Raw genomic sequence first — 20,400 nt, forward strand, 5'->3', positions numbered from 1 at the left:
CTCGGGTAGTAATCCAGAGATTATAACCCTGGAGGACCTGCTCTTTAATTTAGTCCCTAGTGTTTGATAATCCCCAAACAGGTCCTCTTTCCTAGTCTTACCTATGTTGTTAGTCCCAACGTGGACCACAACAACTGGATCCTCCCCCTCTCTCTCCAAAATTCTTTCAAGCCGATAAGAGATGTCCCTCACCCTGGCACCGGGCAGACAACATACCATGCGGGACTCTCGATCTGGCTTACAAAGGATGCCATCAATCCCCCTAATTATAGAATCCCCTACAACTACCACTTGTCTTTTTGCTCCCCCCTCTTGAATGGCTTCCTGTACCATGGTGCAGTGGTCAGTCAACGCATCCTCCCTACAGCCTTCTTCCTCATCCACACAGGGAGCAAGTACCTCATACCTGTTGGACAAGGTCAAGGGCTGAGGCTCCTCAACTCCTAAACTCAGGATCCCCCTATCTGCCTCCCTTGCAGTCACACCACTCTGTCCCTGACCACTGTCCGAATTAACAGAACTTATTCTACCGGGTGTGACTGCCTCCTGAAACAAAGCGTCCAGGTAATGTTCCCCCTCCCTGATGTGCCGCAGTGTGTGCAGCTCGGTCTCCAGCTCATCAATTCTGAGCCGAAATTCCTCGAGCAGCCAACACTTGCTGCAGATGTGGTCACTGACGGTCTCAATGGGATCCATCATCATACAGCAACAGCACATCACCTGTCCGGCCATATTCAACTAGTTAATTAATTGAATTTAAAAAAAAAAAAAATTCTTTATAGAACCTCAAGGATAAACCCGAACACCAACAAAAACACAGCCCTCTCTCGCCACTCACCCGAACTCAGTCACTCACCTAAACTCAGATGCACTCTGTTCCAATCAGCACTCCGTGACTAAAGGCACTCCTGCCACACCTTTTGTGCACTCACCTCTCCCAGCACTGTCCCGGCTCTCTCCTCCCGCGCTTTTTAAATCTCCCGGCTCTCTCCTCTGGTGCTGTTTTCGCTGTCCCGGCTCTCTCTGCTCCCGTGCTGTTTTCGCTGTCCCGGCTCTCTCCTCCCGCGCTTTTTAAATCTCCCGGCTCTCTCCTCCGGCGCTGTTTTCGCTGTCCCGGTTCTCTCTGCTCCCGCGCTGTTTTCGCTAGAGCGATCCAGTGCTGGCTCCAGCACCATGTTGAAATCCCCCCCATTATCAAGCTTCCTACCTCCAGGACCGGAATCCGACCCAGCATGCGTTTCATAAATCCGGCATCATCCCAATTCGGGGCATATATGTTTACCAGTACCACCCGCACCCCCTGCAACCTACTGCTCACCATCACATATCGACCTCCATTATCTACTATAATATTCATTGCCTCAAACGACACCTGCTTCCCCACCAGTATTGCAACCCCTCTGCTCTTCACATCCAACCTTGAATGGAATACCTGTCCTACCCATCCCTTTCTCAGCCTAACCTGATCTGCCACCTTCAAATGTGTCTCCTGGAGCATAACCACATCTGCCTTCAATCCCTTTAAGTGCGCGAACACCCGGGCCCTCTTGACCGGCCCGTTCAGGCCCCTCACATTCCAAGTTATCAGCCGGATTGGGGGGCTGCTCTCACAGTCTCCCCATCCAATCCCTTCACCCATCCCCATCCAGCACCCAAACCAGAGGAACATTCCCTAAACGTAATAAACACTATATACACAGTAAACATCCCCCCACAACAAACCCTCAATTTGAGTCCAACTTTTCAGTCCGTATAAAACTCCATGCCTCATCAGGCGTTTCGAAAGTGCCGCACTTGGAACGTGATGCACAATCGCGCTGGCTACAGCATACCGAACTTCACCCCCTTTCGATGGAGCACCGCTTTAGCCCGATTAAAACCCGCTCTCTTCTTAGCCCCCTCTGCACTCCTGTCCTGATAGATTCGGATCTCCGTGTTCTCCCACTTGCTGCTCCGCTCTTTCTTGGCCCATCTCAGGACACACTCTCTGTCCATAAAGCAGTGGAACATCACCACTACAGCCCTTGGCGGCTCGTTGGCCTTGGGTCTCCTTGCTAGGTGAGCCCCATCTAGCTCCAGAGGCCTCGGGAAGGCTCGCGCACCCATCAGCGAATTGAGCATCGTGCTCACATATGCCCCGACATCGGGCCCCTCCACTCCTTCGGGGAGACCCAGAATCCGGAGATTCTTCCTCCTCGACCTATTCTCCAGGTCCTCAAATCTTTCCGCCCACCTCTTGTGCAGCGCTTCGTGCGCCTCCACCTTCACCACCAGGCCCAAGATCTCGTACTCATTCTCCGAGGCTTTTTGCCGCACCTCCCGGATCGCCGCCCCTTGGGCCTTCTGGGTCTCCACTAGCTTCTCAATCGCCGCCTTTATTGGCGTCAGCATTTCGGTTTTCAGCTCCTCAAAGCAGCGTCTAAGAAACCCCTGCTGCTCCTGCGACCACTGCGCCCATGCTGCTTGGTCTCCACCCGCCGCCATCTTGTTTTTTCTCCCTCTCACTTTTCGCTGCTCCAAGATCACTTTTTTCACCGCTCCACTCCAGGTCCAATCCATATAATGTCGGGGGGACCTTTCTGTCACCTTCCCACACTGGAAGCCGTCGAACAATTGCCGTTGGGGCCCCTCTAGAGAGCCCAAAAGTCCGTTCCCGGCGGGAGCTGCCGAACGTGCGACCTACCTAGGCATAGCCACAACCGGAAGTCTCCATCACACTTCTGACTTGTGCCTTGCTGATGGTAGACAGGCTTTGTGGAGTCGGGAGGGGAGTTACTCTGCAGAATTTCCAGCCTCTGACCTACTCTTGTAGCCGCTCAACCTCCCTACTCTTATATGGCTGATACAGTTCAGTTTTCGGTCAGTGGTTACCTCGGGTTGTTGATAGTGGGGGATTCAGTCATAATCTTTATTGTCACAAGTAGGCTTATATTAACATTGCAATGAAGTTACTGTGAAAAGCCCCTAGTGCCACATTCTAGCGCCTGTTCAGGTACACTGAGGGAGAATTCAGAATATCCAATTCACTTAACAAACACAACGTTAGGGACTTGTGGGAGGAAACCGGAGTACCCGAGGAAACCCACGCAGACACGGGGAGAACGTGCAGACTCCGCACAGACAGTGACCCAAGCCGGGAATCGAACCCGGGTCCTCAGTGCTGTGAGGCAGCAGTGCTAACCACTGCGCCACTGTGCTGCCCAACCTTGTAATGATATGTGGCATTGCACAGCTCACGTTAAAGCTTAGTGGAGATGCTTTGAATTTGTTTTTAGTAAAGCATATTTTAGCCTACTCATTGATTCAATTATTTTGTTTTCTGAATAGGTCGCGTGAGATTTATTGATTATGAATATGCAGGCTACAACTACCAGGCGTTTGACATTGGGAACCATTTCAATGAATTTGCGGGTAAGATACATAAGGTAATTCAGAGGTTCACAAACTGGGATCCATACAAGACGGTGCCCGTGGGAGGGAGGGGAGGCGGAGGGTAGAGGCGTGGAGCGGAGTGCGCCCCAGTCCTTGGGATGGGGGTGGGTGGAGCGCAGCTTGCCCCCTGCCCTTGGGATTGGGGGGGAATGGGGTGGAGCGGAGTGTGTCTGTGGAGGTGGATGGGGAGGCGTGGAGCAGCGTGTGCATGTGTGCCATGGTTGGGGTGCGGGGGGAGGGGAGTGTGGAGCAGAGCGTGCCCCCTGCCCATAGGAAGGAATGGAGTGGAGCATGTCCCCTGATGGGGAAGAGGAGCGGAGCACGCCTCCCGCCTTTTGGCGGGTTTGGGGGGGGGGGGGTGGTTTGTGGGCGGGCGGTGAGCAGAGCATGATGGATAAGTTTGGAGCGGTGCGCCTGCACACCCCTGTTAGCGGGTGGGGAGTTGTGTGCCCCCCCCCCCCCCCCCCCCCAATAAGATTTTGCTTACTGGCACAATAGCTCTCCTGGCTGCATTTTAAGTATTTTAAGTCCACCCTCTCTAAACCTTTCACACTTCAACTATCCTTGTTAATATTGGGATAGTTGAAATCCCCTTTTATACTACCATACTATTCTTATATTGCTCACAAATTTGCCTACATATCTGCCTTTCTATCTCTCCCAGACTGTTTTTGGAGGCCTATCGTATACTCCCAGCAACACCCCCTCCACCTCTGTCTCAAGTGAATATTCTATACTCTGGAATATGGAGCTGCCAATCCTTCCCCTCCCTCAATCATGTCTCTTTGATTTCATTGATATATTACTCCCATGTGTTAATCGACACCCTCCACTCCTCTGCCTTACTTGCCAATGTGAGTCACAACCTCTGTCTGTTCGGTCTCCCCCTTCTGAATGCACTATAGCCGTTCAGTGACTTCCCTGGCACCAGTGCGGCAAAGCACCAACTCGACTCCTATCTGGAACTGCAGAAACGCCTGTCTGCATCCCTCACTCTTGAGTCTCTTACCAGTAATGCTCTTGCACACTTGCGCCTCCCACCTTGTGCAGCCATGTCACCCACAGTGACGTGAACATGGCTCTGACTGTGCTCCCCAGAGGAACTGTTGCTCTCGCTGTTTTCCAACATAGAAAAATGGTTCCTTTTTTTTTGGTAAGTTTAGAGTACCCAGTTATTTTTTCCAATTAAGGGGCAATTTAGTGTGGACAATCCACCTACCCTGCAAATCTTCAGGTTGTGGGGGTGAGACCCACACATACAAGGGGAGAATGTGCAAACTCCACATTGACAGTGACCCGGGGCCGGGATCCAATCTGGGCCCTCAGCGCCATGAGGCAGCAGTGCTAACCACTGAGCCACCGTGCCGCCCCCAGAAAAATGTTTCTTGACTGAGATACATTCTGGGCCTTTTCATAGAATCCGTACAGTGCAAAGTGAGGCCATTTGGCCCATCAAGTCTGCACCGACCCTCTGAAAGAGCACCCTAACCTGGTGAAGCTGCTAAATTTGGCTTCTAAATTAAGCCACACTGTTCAGATGCCACTCCATTTCAGAACTGCTCTGTGTGTGAACATGTGAGGGAGTGTGTGCCGATGTGTGTGTGGCGCGAGCGTGTGTGTGAGTGTGGACATCTGCTTTTGACATGCATCTGTGCAAGTGTTTTTGTGTCCATGTATGTTTGTGATGTGTGCGCATGTGAGGACAAGGCATGTGGGGGCTGTGTATTTAATACTGTGTGCCCTAATATATGTATAGATACAGTTAGATAAGAGTTGTTTATATTTGATTTTTGTGTTGACACCTATTTCACGGCAAAGAAGGGCATCGACATTATGAGAGTGCTTGTGATTCCCTGATGCACTTGGTCATTGGGTTCCGCAGCTCAAGATTTGGGGAACCCTGATGTAATCCATGCGGCAGTTGTTGCATAACACATATTATCTCATTTCCTTTTCTACCTTAGGTGTAACTGAAGTTGATTACAATTTGTATCCAAATAAAAATGTCCAATTGCAGTGGTTGAAATCCTATCTTGAAGCTTTAAATAAATACAAAGGACTTGGCACAGAAGTAACTAATGAGGAAGTGGAAGTACTTTATTTTCAAGTTAATCTGTTTGCACTGGTAAGTTTATTGCTCTAAGTTTATTGCTCAAGTATGGCAAGTAATATCCTCATTGAAATTATGGATAATGTGGTCAAGTTCTATTATTTAACATAATTGAATGTATACTTTAATTTATTTGAAACGTGCAATTAAAGCTCAGGTTTGTTGCACAAACTAGACATAGGCAGGACCAGGGTAATAAATCATGTCCGTCCTGTTTCTGGCCCCTGACTCCCCCCACCCCCACCCCACCCCAATCCCTTTAACCCTCTCTTTATCAAGGCATCTAACCACCGACCGCCAAACTTTGCATCAGAAGTGTGTGTATGTGCTGCAAACTCCATTTTGGACTTTTAAGGTGCCTTAAGCACCCAATGATCCAGTTTTGCCCCTAATTAGAGCATTTGGTCCTTTCTGTTTGTGAACCTTGCCAAGTGCAAATTGTGTGGCAGAATTTCCTACATAACCACATTGACAATAGAATTACTTTGCTGTAGCTGGAACTCCTGAGAGAACCCCTTTTGCAAAGCTGTGAAAGGCACTCTATTAACGAATTGGCAGGCAAAGTGGAAACAGGAACACAACCGGGGAGAGGGGGGGCGGCAGGGGGGGTGGGGGTAGAAATCAAGTTGGGGGCCACATGATCGAGAGGAAGGAGGTTGAGGGGCAGCCAGGGAATGGAGGTGGTCGGTGGGGGACCATGCCATCAGGAGGCAGGAGTCAAAGTGGGGTGGTAGATGCTGGGGAAAGGGCCACACACTGTCAAGAAGGAGGGGGCCTGGCTGGGTGGTACCCTTTGGGGATATAAGTGAGGCACAAGGTGCTTTACCTTACCTTGCGTTCCTGCAGGCTCCAGCTAGGTCCAATATGAAGAAGGTTCCAATAGAGCAGACACACAACAATCCTTGCATGAGGTAAGTACAAAAGGTTTGGCTGAGAAATCTAGAATATCCCACTTGGCCAGTGAATGCTGTTGTTCTGCATAACAGCAATCATTGGCAGAATAGCCAGTCAATCGGTATGCTCCAGATTGGTCATTGTGCAAAGCAGCCATCCAGATTGACAGGATGCGTAGCCGTTGAGCTCAGGTTCCCCTCAACGGGCCTCCTCTGGGCATGGACTCTGGTGATTAATACAGTGTGTACCCCCCTCACCCAGGCTCTGGGTAGAGGCAACTGACAGTAATGTGTAACAGTCTTCTTGCATCTATTAAGAATTGATATTTTCATGTTGTGCATATGATTCATGTAAAGCGAATAGATAAAAAGCAGGAATGTTCATTTAAATTTAATAGAATTTCTGATGACCTAATTACTTCAGTGGTGTATAAACTTATTAAATTGTCTTAAATCCACTGTTAAACATCAGTCCGATATTTACTTGTGCGAAATAAACTGATTTTTAGTTCTCATATTTAGTACCTTTTCCTTGATTAACTGCTAATCTTTACATTGGTAATTTGTTAAAAGCAGTATGCAAATAAAAAGCAATGAATCATAGAATCATAGAATTTACAGTGCAGAAGGAGGCCATACGGCCCATCGAGTCTGCACCGGCCCTTGGAAAGAGCACCCTACCTAAGCCCACACCTCCACCCTATCCCTGTAACACAGTAACCCCACCCAACCTCCTTGTACACTAAGGGCAATTTATCATGGCCAATCCACCAAACCTGCACATCATTGGACTGTGGGAGTAAACTGGAGCACCCGGAGGAAACCCACGCAGACATGGGGAGAAAGTGCAAACTCCACACAGACAGTGACCCAAGCCGAGAATCGAACCTGGGACCCTGGAGTTGTGAAGCAACTGTGCTAACCACTGTGCTACCGTGCCCCCCTAAATGGAATAATATGATTAAAATTGCATGGCAAGCCAGTGGAGAGGTATTGTCAAAGGGATGTATTATAAAGAGAATTTTAAAGGAGGAGAGGAGTTGGAGAAATGGAGTACTTTGCAAAACATTTTGAATGTGGAGCCTCAGTAGATGAAAGCACATCTACCAAGGAATATTGTGAACAGTTTTGATCTCCTTATCTAAGGAAAGATATACTGGCATTGGAGGCAGTCCAGATAAGATTCACTAGGTTGACCCTAGTATGGAGAGATTTTCCTATGAGGAGGGTTTGAGTAGATTGGGCCCATACTCATTGGGGTTTAGAAGAATGAGAGGTGATCTTATTGAGGTATATAGGATTCACAAAAAGGATTGATAGGGTAGATGCTGAAAGGTTTTATCCGCTATGGAGAGTCAAAGACTAGAAGGCATAATCTCAGAATAAGGGCTCACCCATTTAAGACCGATGAGGAGGAATTTCCTCGCCCAAGAAGGTAGTGAATCTGTTGAATTCTTTACCGCAGAGAGCTGTTGAGGCTGAGATAGACCTATTTAATCAGTAAGGGAATTGACAGTTACGGGGATAAGGTGGGAAAGTGGAGTTGAGGATTGTCACATCAGATCAGTTTTGATATCATTGAATGGTGAAGCAGACTTGATGGGCCAAATGGCCTACTTCTGTCCTACTTATGGCCGCAGGTAAGGAAGTACATTGAAGGCCAACGTCAGTAGAACAGACCGTTGAGAGGCTTGTTGTAAGACAGAGGTAGAATACAAAGATGGGAAGGGATGAAACCATGAAAGATTTGAAACACGAGAATGAAAATTTAAATTGAGATGTTGCAGACTGAGAGCCATGAGAAGTCAGAAAGATAGCTGGCAGAGTAGCAGAGTTTGGTGTCATCAGTTTGAAGTAGATCCTGAGTCCAGGAATGATGTGGCCAAGGAGATTACAATAGATGTAGAACTATGCATAGATTCTTGGAGAGCCTCAGAAGTAACTTGGGGATGGGAGGAAAAACCAGCGACGACGATGCATTCATTCTACATTGGCAAAAGATTTGATAGCTTTCATATGAATGTACCAATGTTATTTGTACTAGGAGCACCTCAACAAGAATATGCATTTATGTAGCCCCTTGAGGCGAACGCAGTCTGAGAATGCAATGCAGGGCAGCACGGTGGCGCAGTGGTAGAACTGCAGTCTCACGGCACCGAGGTTCCAGGTTCGATCCTGGCTCTGGGTCACTGTCTGTATGGAGTTTGCACATTCTCCCCGTGTTTGCGTGGGTTTCGCCCCCACAACCCAAAGATGTGCAAGGTAGATGGATTGAACATGCTAAATTGCCCCCTTAATTGGAAAAATTGAATTGGGTACTATAAATTTATTTAGAAAAGAGAATGCAATGCAGTTGGAGAGAGAACGGCCCAAGCATTTAATGCAGCAGGACAGGTTGTGTGGGGCAATGAGAGCCAGAGCAAACTCAAAGTAATGTCACGCACAAGGGAGGGCTGGCAGGGTAAATTACAGTTAAATATTTTTAATTTACCTGTAATTTAAATTTGATTTTTTAAAAAATAAGCTGAGTTGATTTAATTCGTAAAGTTCAAGTAATTGGATACTATTCTTTACAACTACAATCAGAGGTTCAGGTGTCAAGGTTAAGAATGACATCTCATAGCTGCAGAAGACTCCGTAGAATCATAGAAAAGATACACCACAGAAGGAGGCCATTCGACGCATCTTGTCCATGCCAGTCCATGGACACCCAGGTGCCCTTTCTAATCTTCCTGCACCCAGTCCATAGCCGTGTAGCTTCCTGCACTTAAGGTGTAGATCCAGAGTCTCTGCCTCTGCCATCAACTCGGGCAGCGAATTCCAGACTCCCATTGCCCTCTGCGTAAAAAAATGTAATTCCTCATGTACCCTTTACACCCTCTGCCACTTATCTTGAATCCGTGTCCTCTGGTTCTAAAATTCTCCATCAAGGGAAACAATTTTATCCTGTCCACTCTTATCTCTTCCCCTCATAATTTTGGACAATATAATTAATCACCCCTCAGCCTTCTTTGTTCCATGGAAAATAACCCCAACCTATCCAATCTCTCCTCGTAGCTACACTTTTCTAGCCCTGGTGTCATGGGTGTGTCCCTTTCAGAAAGGTTTTTGTCTTATCACATGGCTTCAATGATGTCATTGTGTGGGTGGAGCTGGGCTGTGGCTCTGTGAGCTGTTTTTGCTTTTGCTTTCGCTTTCAGTTTTGACTGCTGTGGACTCAGACAAGAGAAATAAGTGTTTTGGCCTGTCTCTCTTTTCATTTTAAATATCTGTTGCAGTAAAAATCACCTTGGTGGTGGCTTTTAATGTAGTTTGCTTTCCGGAAGGGTTTAAACCTGCTGATGAGATGGGGTCAGAATCTCAGGAAAAGCCAGCCTTATTCAAGTGAGAATGCAGAGTGCTGGGCCAATCCCTTGAAAAGTGGTTTTTGGTTTATGGGATTTTGAATTGGAACAGGTAAGGGGAATTTATCAAGTGTTATACATAGATTACTGTAGCCGTGGGGTGTCTTTATGTTTGTAATTGATACAAATTCTTGCTGTGTGTTTATATAAATGTTAGCTAAGTTCTTAGAATAAAGCTTATTTTAATTAAAGTGTCTAGGAAGACTGTTGAATCACACGTCAAGTGAAGGCTCTTGTGCTCATCCTAGCCAAATTCAACAAAAAAGTTATAGGTCAGGTGAACTCCATAAAACACTTTGGAGTTTCTAAACCCTGGCCCTGAACACTGGCAACATTCTTGTAAACCTCTGCACTCTCTACAGAGCAGTTATGTCCTTCCTGTAATGTGGTGACCAGAGCTGCAAACAATACTCCAGATGTGGCTTCATCATTGTTTTATACAATTCCAACGTTATATCCTTACTTATATATTCTATACCTCTGCCAGTGAAGGAGAGCATTCCATATGCTTTCTTTACAACCATGTTGACTTGAACTGCTGCCTATAGGAACCTGTGTACTTGTCCGCCAAGATCTCTCACTTCATCTACTCTTAGTGTATTCCCATTTATTGTGTGCTCCCTGTAACTACCTGACCTCCCTAAATGCACGACCTCACACTTCTGTGTTAAATTCCATCTGCCACTTTATCGTCTCCTCCACCAACCCACCTATATCATTTTGGAGATATAGCTATCCCCTGCGCAGTCCACCACTCGGCCAATCTTTGTGTTGTCTGAAAATTTCCCAATCGTGCTCCCCACGTTTACATCCAAATAGTGAATATTTGACACAAACAGTAAGGATCCCAACACCGAACCCTGTGGAACACCACTTGAAACAACTTCCCAATTGCAAGAGCAGCCTCCGACCATTCCCCTTTATTTCCTGTTACTGAGCCAAATTTTTATCCAGTTTGTGACATTGCCCTGTATCCCATGGGCTTTCACTTTCTTGACCAATCTGCCATGTGGGACCTTGTCAAAAGCCTTGCTAAAATCCACGTATCCAACATCCACTGCATTACCTTCATCACTCTTCTTGTCACTTCCTCAAAGAATTCATTCAAAATTTGTGAGGCATGACCTTCCTTTAACAAATCCATGATGACTATCCCTGACTCGTCCATGTCTTTATGCAACAGTTATCTCTCAGGATTGATTCTACTAATTTTCCCACCACCGACTTAAGACTAACTGGCATATAATTGTTTGGCATTTCCTTTGATCACTTTTTACACAATGGAACCATGTTATTATTTCTCCATTCCACCCGTACCTCCCCTGTATCTAGTGAGGATTGGAAAATCATCCTCTGAGCATCTGCTATTTCCTCCCTGACCTCCTTCATTCGCCTTGGAAACAATCCATCTGGCCCTGGCGACTTATCAGCTTTCAAGCATTCCAACCCTTCGAGTAATTCCTCTCTCTTTACGATTATCCCATCCACTATCTGTGTTCCTCCTGGACTACTATGTCTGCATCATCCATTTCCTTTGTAAACACAGAGACAAAATATTCATTTAAAACTCTTCCCACAACCTGTGCATCTACACACAAGTTCCCTTCATCTTTGATAGGTCCCACCTTTTCCTTAACTAACCATTTATCATTAATATAATGGTAAAACATCTTTGTTTTAAAAAAAACTTTACTTGCTAATTTTGTTAACCTGGGAGGGAGTTGGCATGGTCTCCATATAAACTGACAGGTAGACTTGAGCTATAGAGTCGAAATTTAAATGCAAAGTCTCACATTTGAATTGTTATCTCAGCACATGAAAAAGGGCTGAGGGAAGATTAGGGATGTGATTCAGCGGATTCGAGTTAAAATCTAGCGGGAGTGTTTCTTGGTGCCTGCAGTGCTGAGAAAGAACCCGCTATTCCACGGCACCTAGCCAGTTTTATTGGCCTCGGCAAGGAACTCCCCATCGAGGTCACTCTTGAGTTGTTCGCCGGTGCAGGAAGACTACTCTCGGATCTGGACGCCACTTTTTTTTTAAAAAATGTTTTATTCTCCCTTTCACATTTTCTCCCAAATTTACACCCAACAATAATCAGTAATGAATGTAATGTCAATCCACATATCAATAACAACCATCCCATTCTCCCACCAAACCCTAGACATGGCCCGTCATGTTAACATAAACAAAAGACAAAAAGGAATCAGGAATCACCCATAGTCACCCTCCCCCCAACCCTCCCAGCCCCCAACTCCCCTAATGTTCGATGTGATCCAATTCTCAAAAGTGCATAATGAATAACCCCCATGAATTGTAGAACCCCTCCATCCTTCCCCTCAGTTCAAATTTGATCTTGCCCCGCCACGCCAGGGCACAGGGTGGAGAGGCTGATCTCCACCCTAACAGGATCTGCCTTTGGGCGATCAACGAGGCGAAGGCTACAACATCTGCCTCCGCGCCCGTTTCCAACCCCGGCTGGTCCGACACCCTGAATATGGCCTCCCGAGGGCCCGGGCCCAGTTTCACGTGCACCACTTTAGAGATTACTCTAAACACCTTCTTCCAGTAATCCTCCACCTTTGGACAGGACCAAAACATATGAACGTGGTTTGCGGGGCCTCCCCCGCAACGTTCACACACATCTTCTACCTCCTCAAAGAGCCGGCTCATCCTCGCCCTTGTGAGGTGCGCTCTATACACCACCTTCAGCTATATCAGCCCCAACCTCGCACACGAGGTGGAGATGTTCACCCTCCGGAGCACCTCACACTAGAACACCTCCTCCATACCCTCTCCCAACTCTTCCTCCCACTTTGCCTTGATTCATTCAAGCGGCGCCTTCTCCTCCTCCAAAATAGCCCCGTAATCCACCGATACTACCCCCTTCTCCCGTCCCCCTGTCATCAGCACCTCCTCCAGCAATGTGGAAGCCAGCTTTACTGGGAAGCTCTATATCTCCTTTCTGGCAAAGTCTCGAACCTGCATGTATCTAAATATTTCCCCCTGCTTCGCTCCCAGCTCCTTCAATCCCGCAAAACGACCCCCAAGAAATAAATCTTTTAGTGTCCTAATTCCTTTCTCTTCCCATCTCCGAAAATTTCCATCCCACTTCCCTGGCTCAAATCTATGGCTCCCCGATTCGGCATTTCCCTTGACCCTGCTCCCAACCCGAAGTGCAGTCGAAACTGCCTCCAAATTCTCAACGAAGCTATTAATACCGGACTCCCTGAGTATCTCCCGTTGGCCATCGGGAGCGGCGCTGTCGCTCGCGCCTTCAATCCCGACCCCCTACCCAAACTCTCCTCCATTCTGACCCATTGGGAGTCATCCCCTCTGACCCAGCTCCGTACCTTCTCCCCATTTGCCGCCCAGTTATAATACATCAGGTTCGGAAGACCCAAACCCCCTGCCTGCCTTCCTCTCTGTAGTAGCACCTTTTTAATTCTGGCCACCTTCCCATCCCATATGAATGAGGTAATCATTCCTTCAATCTCTCTAAAAAATGCCTTTGGCAGGAAAATCGGCAGGCATTGAAAAATAAACAGGAATCGCGGCAGCACATTCATTTTAACCGTCTGTACCCGACCCGCCAATGACAGAGGGAGACCATCCCACCTTGCCAGATCAGCTTTCATCCTCCCCACCAAACTATAAATGTTGTACCTACGGTGGTCCCACCCCAATCTCGGGCAACCTGCTCCCCCAGGTATCTTAAGTGAGTCCCTGCCTTACGGAATGGCAGCACCCCCACCCCTGGCCGAGACACCACAAAATATTCACTCTTGTCTATATTTAATTTGTACCCTGAGAAAGACCCAAACACCCGAAGCAGCTCCAGTATTCCCCCTATTGACACACTTGGTTCCGGCACATATAATAACAAGTCATCAGCAGATAAGGGCACCCTGTGCTCTATTCCCCCCCCCCCGCACTATCCCTTTCCACCCTCCGAATGTCTTAATGTGATGGCCAATGGCTCAATCGCGAGTGCAAACAGCAGGGGGGAAATATGACAGCCCTGCCTAGTCCCATGGTGGAGAGGAAAGTATTCTGAGCTGATGTTATTTGTGCGGACGCTGGCCCTCGGCTCCTTATATAATAGCTTTACCCAGTCCACAAACCTGGGCCCAATTCCAAACCGCTCTTGAACTGCCATCAAGCACCTGACATTCTACCTGGTCAAACACTTCCTTGGCGTCCAATGCCACAACTATCTCTGTTTCCTTCCCCTCCGCTGGTACCATAACCATGTTCAATACCCTCCTAATGTTCGAAAAGAGCTGCCTGCCTCTCACAAACCCCGTCTGATCTTCACCTATCAACTTCGTGAGGCACTCCTCTAGCCTACCTGCCAGTACCTTCGCCTATATCTTCGCGTCCACGTTTAAAAGTGATATGGGCCTATACGACCCACACTCCGTCGGACCCTTATCTTTCTTAAGTAAAGGGAAATCGATGCCTGCCCCAAAGTTTGTGGTAACAGCCCCTTCCCTATTGCCTCCACAAACATCCCCACCATCAGCGGTACCAGCTTATTTTTGAATTTTTTATAATATTCCACCGGAAACCCATCCGGCCCTGCCACCTTCCCCGACTGCATCCTCCCAATCGCATCTTTTAGCTCCTGCTCCATTATCGTCCCCTCTAATGTAGCCCTGTCCCCCTCCCCTAACCTCGGGTGCTCCAGCCCATCTAGAGGTTCCTGCATCTCCCGGCCTCCCCCAGGTGGCTCCGACCTGTGCAATCTCTCATAGAATTCCTTAAAGACCTTGTTAATCTGATCTGGAGCTACCACCAACTTATCTGGACGCCACTTTTAAGGGCATTCTCCCCTCAGCGTTCCCAACTCAGGCTTCCGGACTCCTCCCTCCCCCCGCTTCACCCTACTTCTTCTGGGGTCCTTGACCCCACCCCACCTCCCCTGGGCCTGACCGCTGGTACCTGACCTCTGGACCCGACAGTGCCAGGCAGACAGTGCCCAGATGCTGAAGTGTGTTAGGGTGCCACACTGCCCAGTCGTCAACCACCTGGGGGCCTCAAATCCCCAGCGGGACCCCCTGAAGTTCCATCATGACTGGTTCATGACTTTGTGAACCAGTGCCAATGGGCGCCTGGTTGAGGCCTCACTGACGAATCTTGCGCCCTGGTGAATTGGGCAAGTGCATATTTAAATGAGCCTTATGGATCATGGAGTCTGCACATCCTCCCCGTGTGTGCGTGGGTTTCCTCCGGGTGCTCCGGTTTCCTCCCACAGTCCAAAGATGTGCAGGTTAGGTGGATTGGCCATGATAAATTGCCCTTCGTGTTGGGTGGGGTTACTGGGTTATGGGGATAGGGTGGAGGTGTGGACCTTAGGTAGGGTGCTCTTTCCAAGAGCCAGTGCAGACTCGATGGGCCGAATGGCGGCCTCCTGCACTGTAAATTCTATAAATTCTATGATATGGATTAGAAACGGGCTATTTGGCCTAATGTGCCTTCTCTGCCATTCAGTAGGATCCTGGCTGATCCAATTGTCGTTTCAGTGCCACTTTGCCCATCAACCCTCCATCCCCTTTGACTCCCATGTTAGTTAAGAATCTATCTATTTCTAGCTTAAAAATATTCAAAGACCCTGGGCAGAATCCTCTGTCCCAGAGGCTAAGTGCGGCGCGGAAAACCTGTGGCAGTTTCACGACTGGGAAATCGGCACAAAGCCCTCACCGATTCCGGTCCGACCAGTGAGGGGCTAGCACCGGCGCCACGTGAAACCCCCGCAAATTGCGCGGAAAACAGGCGGAGAATTGCCGGGTCCCAGTCCGCGCATGCAAATGTGGCACCGGCTGTGTTGGAACCCTAACCCGTCAACCCTGACCTCACAACCCACTCCCTGTCCACCCTGCACCATTCCCCCCAGCCCTGCCAGAAGCCCCCCGGCCAGTGGCACGGATCTCGGACGGGTGTGGAGACGCTGGACACTGTCCGCAGCCGGCATGCCAGGTTCCTGACCACTGAGACCACACATGGCCCGTGCCATTGGGAATGCGGCCCATCGGGGAACGGAGCATCGCGGGTGAGCCGGCCGATGACATACCAACAGTGTTGCAACTCCATGCAGCGCGCATCCCGATGACGCCGGTTTGGAGGGGGTGAAGCATCGCGGACCAGCATCAAACTGGTGCTGCCCCGATTCTGGTGTCGAAGGCCATTCTCTGCTCTATCTCCAATCCCATTTTCGGCATCGGGCAACAGAGAATCCAGCCCCCTGTCTCTACCACTCTGTTGGGAAGACAGTTCCACAAACTCTCAAAGATTTGTCCTCATCTCTGCCTTAAATGAAGACTTCTTATTCTAAATGTAGTCCCCTAGTTCTAGTCTTTCCCACAAGGGAAAACACCCCATCAGTATCCACTCTGTCAATCCCCCTCCAGTTGTTTCAATAAGATCACCTCTCAACCTTCTAAGCTCCAATTGATACAGTCCAACCTGTCTAACCTTTTCTCATAAGATAACCCCCTCGTTCGAGGAATCATTACGTCCTTTATTAAATAAGGAGACCAAAACTATTTTTTTTCTTTTTAAGAAATTTAGAGTACCCAATTATTTTTTCCAATTAAGGGGCAATTTAGCATGGCCAATCCACCTACCCTGCACATCTTGGGTTGTGGGGTGAAACCCACGCAACACGGGGAGAATTTGCAAACTCCACAAGGACTGTGACCCAGGGCCAGGATTCGAACCCGGGTCCTCAGTGTCGTAGGCGGCAATGCTAACCACTGGGCCTTTGAATATATTTTTATTAAACTTTTAACATTTTATATCAAAATTTTACAAATCAAAACCAATATATCAAAAACGTACAAATGAAAACAGTAACAACTCCAGTAACAGAAATATGTAGCGTCCACCCCCGCACCCATCCTCAACTCCGGCTGGTTTGACACCTCAAATATAGCTGCTCATGGACAGGGCTCTAAATCAACATTTAGAATTGCTGATATAGTGCTAAAGAAAGACTATCAAAAACCCATTAATTTGTGACAGGACCAGAACATGTGCGTGTAGTTTCAGGCCCCTTGAACAACGCTCACACCTATCTTCAACCCACGCAAAAAATTGACTCATTCTGGCCTTGGTGTGGTGCGCCCTAAACACTACCTTAAGCTGGAGCAAGCTGAACTTCTCGCAGGATGATGTAGCATTTACCCTGCGGAGGGACTCATTCCACACCACTTTGGGTCCCAGCTTCTCCTTCCACCTGGCCTTCACCTCTTCTACCGAGACCTGCACTCTCCCCAAGATCGCTCCCTATATCCAGATGTGCTGCCCTCTTCTGACCCCGCAAGAGAGAATCCTCTACAATAAAGTGAATGGCGGTGATACCGAGACTGTCGGAAATGTCCACTGAACAAAATCCTATATTTGGAAGTACCTGAACCAATCCACACCCCCAAGACCTGCTTTCTCCTTCAACTCCTCCAAGCTGGCACATCGCCCTTCCAAAATCAAATCCCTCACCCTCTCCACCCCTCCCAGGAAGACCAAAACTATCAGGACAACCATATTCCTCTGTACTTCACTTTTGTCATCTCTCCAGTTAGATAAATGCTGCTTTTTTATTCTTCCTGTAAAAGTGGACAAGTTCACATTTTCCCACATGTTACTCCATCTGCCAAACTTTTGCTCACTCGCTTAACCTATCTATAATCCCTTTGCAGACTCGATATGCCCTCTTCACAACTTACTTTTACTTATCTTTGTGCCATTAACAACTATACATTTAGTCCTTTCATCCAAATCATTGATGTTGATTGTAAATAGTTGAGGCCAGCCCTGATTCCTGTGGCACTCCATTCGCACCAACCTGAAAATTCCCATTTATGCCTACTGTTTCCTATTTGCTAACTAATCTCCTACCCCTTCTAATCATAGAATCCCAACAGTGCAGAAGGAGGCCATTCAGCCCATCCAGTCTGCACCGACCCTCCGAAAGAGCACCCTACTTATGCCGACTACCCGCAGCCCTGCAACTCCATCTAACGTTTGGACTCTTAAGGGGCAATGTAGCATGGCCAAACCACCTAACCGCACATCCTTGGACTGTATTTTACTCCTACACCATGAGCTCTTATTTTGTGTAGTAACCTTTGACGTGGCACCTGTCAAATACCTCTGGAAATCGAAGCGCAGCTAATCCACAGATCCTCCTTTATCTAAATTGCATGTTATTTCCTCAAAAGAACTCAATGATGATTAAATTCATCAAACACCATTTTTCTTTCACAAAACCATGTTGACTCTTGAATGCATTGAGATTTTCAAAGTCCCCAGTTATGACCTTAAAATCGATTCTAGCATTTTCCTGTGCCTAATGTCAAGCTGGGTTTCCTGCTTTTCTCTTCCACTGGTTTAAGATTTCTGAGACTGACGCAGCTTAAATATATAATGTTGATTATATTTTTATAAATTTAAAGTACCCAATTAATTTTTTCCAATTAAGGGACAACTTAGCATGGCCAATCCACCTACCCTGCACATCTTGGGGTTGTGGGGGCGAAACCCATGCAAACAGAGGGAGAATGTGCAAACTCCACACGGACAGTGACCCGGAGCCGGGATCGAACCTGGGACCTTGGTGCCGTGAGGCAGCAGGGCTAACTCACTGCACCACCGTGCTGCCTCCATAATGTTGATTTTTTTTAAAAGAATTCCGCTAATTAAACAATTTTTCTATTCTGTTTATTTAGGCTTCCCATTTCTTCTGGGGTCTTTGGGCATTGATTCAGTCAAGATATTCAACAATTGACTTTGATTTTTTGGGGTAAGTTTTAAGAGATTTTAGTTTGCTGTAAAATTCATCACCATTGTCAAATGTGATAACATGGCTAAAATCACTAATTATTGGGTATGTTCTTGTAGAGCACTTAACCTTTTGCTTAAAACTTATTTTGTGTAGTGTCATGGAAACTCTGATTTATCTTCGCAAGTTAAGTTGGGCAAAATTTGTTTCTTTGTAGTCTGTTGCATTCCTATGTCCTCATAAGTTTCTCCATAATAAAATTGTGATTTTAAACTTCATGGGGTGAATTTTCCGATCCCACTTGCCAGTCCCCAGGCCAATGGAACCAGAAGATTCCACCACATAGAATCATAGAATTCCTACAGTGCAGAAGGAGGCCATTTGGGCCATCAAGTCTGCACCGACCCTCCAAAGAGCACTCCACCCAAGCCTGCTCCTCTGCCCTACCCCAATAACCTCTTAACATACCTACACACCTTTGGACACTAAGGGGCAATTTAGAATGGCCAATCTATCTAACCTGCACATCTTGGGATTGTGGGAGGAAACTGGAGAAATCCCACGATGGCACTGGGAGAATGTGCAAACATCACACAGTCACCCAAGACCAGAATAGAACCTGGGTGCCTGGCACTGTGAGACAGTATGAACCACTGTGCCGTGTTTGAGATTCTTGAAATGGAGTGACTTATTTTGTGTGCTTTAAAAAATGCCTGAGACATGCTGTGCTTTTTTAATGAGCTTTCAGCTCAAGTCTTGGTGCACTCCCCATATGTAGACTTTGGATCTCTTGATCTGAAGAGACCTTTTTTGAATTTTGTCCCCTCTGAAATGTGGCACCATTAGGACTCTCTCACATCCCAGTTGTCAATATTACAGCAGTCTAGCTTTGCTTTGCACTGGACAGGAGAAATGCCAATTAATTTTAGGCTCCAAATTACCTTTGATTAATAAAAACACACACAGAATTGCATAGTTCTGCAGTTAACTGGCTAATAATCATATAGCCCTTTAATGAACTCTAAGCTTTCAGTCATGAATGGTTTATGGTTTTTCCTCAACAAAAGCTGCCCTTCATTCCAGCACCAACTTGACGAAGGTTCTCCTACTTTTAATTCCTTAATTCTTATTTAAAATTCTTTCACATGGTGTAGGCGTTATTAGCTAGGCCATCATTTTTTGTCTATCTCTAATTGAGCGTGAGACGGTGGTGGTGAGGCACAATTCCCTTTAACAGTCCCTAACCTGCCATAATATGTATATTTCCTAGTGAACAGAGTGAATTCCCTTCAAATTGAAAATCTAATCTGTCTTTCTGATGATGCTTTGACTGAAATTAATTGAATATGACATATAATATGTTTCATTTGCACCTTGAAATGGCATCTTCCTGATTTTACTAGTACGTTAAATCAGTCTGAAGATGGAGAACAAGAGCATTACCTTTTGGGAATATCTTAATGTTTCTAGCAACAAGGTGTCGTTCTTTTAATGTGTGTTGAAAAAATAAAACCTATTGTTAGTTTTTCTAAACACACTAAGGGTCCTTCCTGTTTATTCCCTTATTTCCCTTTTATTTCGCCGTTAATATTTTTGACCTATGGATGATTACAGGACATGTATCTTTAAGGCAAGCAGCATAATTCAGAAGTTACCCTAGTTCCTGCTAGTTTAAACAGGAGGCTTCAGAAGTATTGGCACCAAAGAGAGAGAGATGGGTTACGACTCGGTTTGATTGATTGGCTGGTGACCAGTGAATGGGCCCAAAAGGTTGTACTCTGCCTG

At 47.1% G+C, this 20,400-nt stretch overlaps 1 protein-coding gene across 3 annotated transcripts in view; it reads left to right on the forward strand.

Annotated features, from left to right (window-relative positions):
• etnk1 (ethanolamine kinase 1) overlaps positions 1–20,400 on the forward strand; it is a 103,185-nt gene that overhangs the window by 49,753 nt on the left and 33,032 nt on the right. For 2 of the 3 annotated variants that reach the window (XM_072471806.1, XM_072471805.1), the window contains exons 5-7: positions 3,328–3,411; positions 5,397–5,557; positions 18,563–18,636. In XM_072471806.1, the coding sequence (XP_072327907.1) occupies positions 3,328–3,411; positions 5,397–5,557; positions 18,563–18,636 (319 nt within the window). Of the gene's footprint in view, positions 1–3,327; positions 3,412–5,396; positions 5,558–9,761; positions 9,897–18,562; positions 18,637–20,400 lie in introns of those variants that run through there. The other variant, XM_072471807.1, reaches the window with a different exon arrangement.

This window comes from Scyliorhinus torazame, chromosome 13, assembly GCF_047496885.1.
Source record: "Scyliorhinus torazame isolate Kashiwa2021f chromosome 13, sScyTor2.1, whole genome shotgun sequence".
NCBI lineage: Eukaryota > Metazoa > Chordata > Chondrichthyes > Carcharhiniformes > Scyliorhinidae > Scyliorhinus > Scyliorhinus torazame.